Source organism: Lepidochelys kempii, chromosome 6 (genome assembly GCF_965140265.1).
Source record: "Lepidochelys kempii isolate rLepKem1 chromosome 6, rLepKem1.hap2, whole genome shotgun sequence".
Taxonomy (NCBI): domain Eukaryota; kingdom Metazoa; phylum Chordata; order Testudines; family Cheloniidae; genus Lepidochelys; species Lepidochelys kempii.
This window is the reverse complement of record NC_133261.1, coordinates 104,002,758-104,008,757: the sequence shown is the minus strand read 5'-3', so window position 1 is coordinate 104,008,757 and position 6,000 is coordinate 104,002,758. Positions and strand designations below refer to the sequence as shown.

General features: G+C 38.7%; 1 protein-coding gene across 2 annotated transcripts in view; it reads right to left on the bottom strand.

Moving 5' to 3' along the window:
• Positions 1-1,553: 1,553 nt before the first annotated feature.
• The window catches only part of SLC24A4 (solute carrier family 24 member 4), a 128,096-nt gene continuing 123,649 nt past the window's right edge, over positions 1,554-6,000 (bottom strand). For both annotated transcript variants that reach the window (XM_073350703.1, XM_073350704.1), the window contains exons 17-19: positions 5,877-5,989; positions 4,902-4,967; positions 1,554-2,506 (exon numbers count right to left, since the gene is read on the bottom strand). In XM_073350703.1, coding sequence (XP_073206804.1) covers positions 2,354-2,506; positions 4,902-4,967; positions 5,877-5,989 — 332 coding nt within the window. In that variant the 3' untranslated portion in view covers positions 1,554-2,353. The remainder of the gene's footprint in view (positions 2,507-4,901; positions 4,968-5,876; positions 5,990-6,000) is intronic.

Genomic DNA, 6,000 nt, shown 5'->3' with positions numbered 1-6,000 from the left:
TGAGCTTGCTACTCCCCACTACCAACCCAGGAGTAGGTAGGTGGGGAGTGGGTGGAGCCTTGACTCTGCTCTCCCATGCCAGCCAGCCTATATGAGCCAATATAAGGGGCATAATAAATTACTATCAGAACAGGACAATTATCCTCCTGGAATGGAAGGAAGAAAAAGGGGCAGGACCTGTGACCTGGAGGCACAATCTAGCCCTGGCTTACAGCCTTTCTACAATATAAAGATAACACAGGTGTGCATGGATTCCACCTCTTCCCATGTTAAACCACAGTGAAGGTATTTTAAATGCCATTACGTTTGTATCCCAGTGACACTTGCCTATTTGATAAAGCCTCTTAATCAAATGCCATTTGTTGCATCTTTAGGATTGGTGAGTTCAACCACAGGAGTGAGGGGGAAAAAAACTTAGCTTGGTTACTAATACTGACGTTTGTAACAAAGAACAGTAAGACAAATAACGGATATGTTGCCCTTTTTCTTTAGGACTGTGTTGAAAGGATCCAATTCCTATTAAAATTCAACAGCAAAATACATTCATTAATTAGTATCCCCCAACACACATAAAAAAATAGCCTTAATTATAACACATTGCCTGGAGTAATTAAGGTTGTGCATGCAACTTTGCTTTGAAAGGAATTATTGGTCATATATTAGTCAGATAAATTTAATATATGTAAAGGAACCTCTCTAATCATTTTTATTTCCTAAGGGTTTAAAGTATTTTTGTTGACAAATAATGGGCATCTTGATATATAATCTTAAGTGCAAAATATTAATGCATTTAAAATGCATCAAATCTTTAGTAATCTGATAGATGTTTTGCTATATAAACATTAAAAAAATAAAAATAAATCTATGTATAAAGTTAATTGTGCTTCTTTAGAAACGTTATATGTTTTGTTCACATACAACTTTAAAATACATTTTAGAGTTAAGTAGCAGTTTCAAAATATATTAAATTCTTTTGATGAATCTTCTTTATAACACTACTTCAAACTGTGACATTACACAGTTTTTGTAATGTTACTCATTATTCTGGCCAAGATTCTGTTCTTAGTTATGCCCAGGAAAATTGAGAGTTACTGTATTAATCTAGACTTATACAGGTGCAAAGAAAATCAAACTCTGGTTCTATGGGTTAAAATAATTTGGCTCTAAAGAAAGACATGCTTTAAAACTTCCTACATACAATCTGATCAAGGAAATAGTTCCCATGACAGACTTGTTCTTGTCAGAGTTGTTTATTATATGCACTACTTAATGTTGGGTACCCATTTCTATTAAGTTTGTGAGGTATAAAAACAAAATGGAGAAGATGGAAAAGCTTCTCGATTAATATACTAATAATGAAATAAATCCCCCCACCCCCCAAAAAAATCCCTGATGCATCATATTGCAAGAAGGTCTGGAATGTGTTCATGTTCTAGTTTTCAGATAACAATTGCCACTAGAAACCGAGCACCCCGTTGGGTGTTAATCTTTTAGTTTCTTGTAAAATTACAAGTGGGCTTACCAGTGCCAATGCAAAATGTTACTTACAGGCTTTAATATTCCACAAATGTTAGTTTATATTTATACAGTATTCCTTGCTGATGGTAAAACACATTTTTCAAGTATGAATATTTTGCACGTATATTCTCTTGTGAAGATTTCAGATTCTTTTTCTCTTAGTGTGCATCATCAAAAGTGATACAATATTAACCATTTTCTCTTTTCTCTGTAAAATTGTTCATGTGTTCTTCACATTTTTAAATAAAAAAGAGTGATAAAATATTCAGAAATCACCAACAAAGGCTTATAAATGTCAATGCAGTTCCTCTATAAACAGAGCACTTGAAGGGGAAAAACATATGTCCACAACAGTGCATGCCATGTTATGTGCATTGGACTTTCTGGTCCTGTAGCTCTGATGCTTTTAATGGAGCCAAGAAAAGTTCTGAGCCAGCCTCTTCTTCTTCCATGGACAGTAAATGTCAAAGAAAGAGGGAGAGGAGAGTTTTTTCTAGTCTTGTTCCAGTTGACTTTGGTGCATTATTGTCTGCATAAGGAGAATGAAAACCACAGCAGAACACCACGAAAATCAGACTTTTGAGCACTCTGCATGAGATCCACAAGTTGGATGACTGAGCAGCAATACCCAAAGAGGAAAATGCTTTGGTTGCCTTGAGCTAGCATGTTAAAAGAAAGGTTTATTTTCCTTCCAGATAAGTAAAAGTGCTTCTTGGATGACAAAGCAGGAAAGAAAATCAGATTACTGGTGAGAAGGTAGAAATTTAAAATGTCTATCATTTATAGCACAAGAAATCAAGAGTATGTCAAGCCTCTCTCATGGTTGTGGTTTGTTTTAAAGATCTTCTCGGCACATTGGAAAGTTGACAAAGGTAAAGACATTAAACTCTATCAATACAGAGAAACACAGGAAAATGGCATAAAGAATCAGCACGTAGAAGCCTAGTTTCTTGTCAAGTTTCCATTTATTTACATGGATTCCACCCACCTGCAAGTATACAAAGTGTTAGTTACTGGTATCTCAAAGGACACAAATGCTACAAGCTTCATATGAGGTCTATTTGAATCTGCTGTCCTTAAACATGCTAAAAATGCAGTCTTGGTCATCTTACAGATCAGAAAGGACAGTGTTCATTTTTTCAGATGGCAATAAGGCACATAACTGATCAAGTTAAACATGAGGGCTTAATTCTCAGCTACATTAAGACCTCTTTACACTGCTCTAACATATAAAGCGGCCTTGAAGTGGGTGTAACTTAGGGTGTGTCTACACTGCAGCTGGAGGTGTCCTTGGACAGACATACAAGCACTAGCCTTGATCAAGCTAACTTGCTAAAAACAGCAAGGTTAGCGGTCTGAGATCCTAGGCCATTTGGAGCCCTAAGTAGGAACAGCGCCGTCTCTGTCCTAGGTAACATGCTGCCATCTGCACTGCTGTGGCTACACTGTTATTTTTAGCATGACAATTGATCACAGCTAGTGTAGGTATGTCTATACATGTGAGAAATTACACCTCCAGCTGCAGCATAAATGTACCGCAAGCGAGTGGCATATTTTCAGAACCCTTCACAGGGTCAGAGCTTGGCGAAGAGCTCTTAATGTAACCGAGAATCAAGCCCATAAGCGTATAGTTTCAACACACCCTTTAAGTCATGCAGCTCCCATTAATTGCTTCAGTACAGCCTAAATTATCAGGTAAAAGAACCTTCAGTGCTGCCCCCTAGATCTCCTATGTTCTCTGGAACACTGGCCCTTACAGAACGTTCCTTCCTTCAACAGCTGCAGAGAAGCAGAGAACATAGTATCAAAGGAGGTCAGAAGTAATGAGTTAGATGGCTTGTTCCTTCATACAGACAGTTTGCCAAAATATAGGCCACTCAAATTGTACTGTGCATAGACATTGGCCAAAATTTCCAAATCTGGGTGACTAGCCTAAAGTTAGGCTCCTAAATCCACATTTAGGCTCACGTTTAGCGAGAGAGTAATGGGAGTGTTCAGAAGCTTTTCCATTCAGAGGTCACTGTTTCAGCTGCGTCAGGAGCCTGGTCATTCTGTCCATCAATACCCCATGGACACCTTCGCCGATAAAATTTAGCTAACCCTCCCATACCTTGCCAAACTGCTGGACAGGTGGGTCGGGGAGGGGAAGATTTATGACACAATACAACACAACTGTTGTCTTTTAAGATATTATTTGGATATTTGCTTCACAGTGTGGCAAAGATAAGTACCAGTGATGGTGTCTACTGAGGGCTGGGCTGGCAAAAAGATTATCTCCATACAAGTCACTTGTGAGATGCATTGGCAAGTTAATTGTATAGCGACTAGGGTCTGATTTTTGCAATACTGGTCATCCTACCACCAAATTTAGTGTGTCATTGGTACAATGCATTGGTAAGCCACAGACATGATGCAGAAATGTGAGGTGAAGCTGCAGAACTGGAATTAATTTGCAAACTAGATACCATCAGATTAGGCCTGAATAAAGACTGGGAGTGGTTGGCTCATTACAAAACCTACACCTAATTTCCCCAATACTAATTTCTCCCTACTGTTACTCACACCTTCTTGTCAACTGTCTGTAATGGGCCACTCTCTTACCACTTCAAAAGTTATTTCTCCTCCCTTGGTACCCTGCTGTTAATTGATTTATCTCGTTAGACTGACCTAACACTTGGTAAAGCAACCCACATTCTTTCATATATTTATACCTGCGTCTGTACATTTTACTTCATACTTCTGATGAAGTGGGTTCTAGCCCACGAAAGCTTACACCCAAATAAATGTGTTGGTCTCTAAGGTGCCACAAGGACTCCTCAGTTTTTTGCTGATACAGACTAACACGGCTCCACTGAAACCTGTCACATTCTCTATGTAGTCTCCGCTGGAAGTCTACAGTTTGAGAAACACTGCAAAGTGTTAATGAGGATGGATATTTACACTTTCAGAGTCTGGTTCTGCCCACATCTGGCTCAATGGGAGTTTTGCCATTGACTTCAATGCATTCCACTTCAGGCCCTAGATGCGTTAGAACTGACTTCAGACCCAAATTAATGTTTCACTTACCAGGCCCTTTGTTACAAAATAATAGCCCAGTCCTAAGAGTTACTTAGTTAGCTCCTCCTGGGAGCTGAGGTCCTCAGTTCTCACTGAAATAAATGGGAATTGAAGGTCCTCGGTGCCCTACTGAGTGCTGAGAGCCTGATTTAAAGCCCACCGATGTCTTTGGTTGTTAGATCAAGCTCTATATGAACAAATGCTAGTCATAATGGCAAGTACTTCCAGTTTCTCCTACTGCTACATGCAAAGTAAATAGATGTATCAAATTATGACATGAAGTGAATACTTGAAGCGGTCACATTTTAAACCACAGAAATACTTACAGTAAGAGCTACAGACCCCAGCAGAAGAACAACCGAATAGACCAGTCCCTTGCTATTTATCTTAACCTGTGAAAGTTAGACATAAGAGAACTTTAAAATGTTTAGGACATAGTAAGTGCAATAGAAAGTTAACTGCCTCTTGATTTAGAACATTTTCTATTCTATTTTCAAGTACTGTCTAAAATTTGAAACGAAGGGCTTGTCTACATGGCAGCGTCCTGCACTCTACAGGGGTGTGATTTCTAAAGCGTACTAACATGCTGCGCACTAATTGGCCCCTGTTGACCCTGCTCAGGTGCACTAAACGTTTCCTAGTGTGCCTGCACCACATCAAAGTGCACTAGGGGTCTACACGGGCCAATTAATGTGTAACATGTTAGTGCACTTTAGAAATCACATCGCTTAGCGCTCACTGCTTCGCTATGTTGACAAGCCCCAATTTACAATTTTTAAATGACATATATCCTAGATGTTTAATTCATGGTAAAAGTTACAATAATGGGAGAGCAGCATGTTTAAAAGAATCAGAATAAATGTGTAAATAATCAGTCCTGCTTAAATAAATCCCCTCCGCACTTGTATATTGCCTTTGGCCAATAACTCTCAAAGAGAGTAAGCCTTATTATCCTCATTTTACAACCAGGTCAACTGAGACATGGAGAGGCAAAAAGATTTGCTCAAAGCTGCACAGACATACAGTAGCGGAGCCAGGAATAGACCCAATTGCTCCTGCCACCCAATACAATTAAGTCACATTGAAAGCAATGGGAATTCATTGCATCTTGTGACAGGAAAACTGTTCGCATGTATCCCTGTTCTTTGGCCAGGAAATAACCTCATGTCTTATTTAACTACTAATAAAAATGCTCAGCATTTTTTACAAATGTTTTCTTCTGAAAACAACACAAAAAACCGAAAATTAAACAATTATAATTATATATATATATATATACACACACACACACACACACATACCGTTGATCCATAATTAATCAACATAGTTTGCATGCCCCATGGTACTCCAAGGCCTACTAAAATGTCAAACACATTGCTTCCTATTGTATTGGATACGGCCATATCACCAAGACCTGGGAAACAG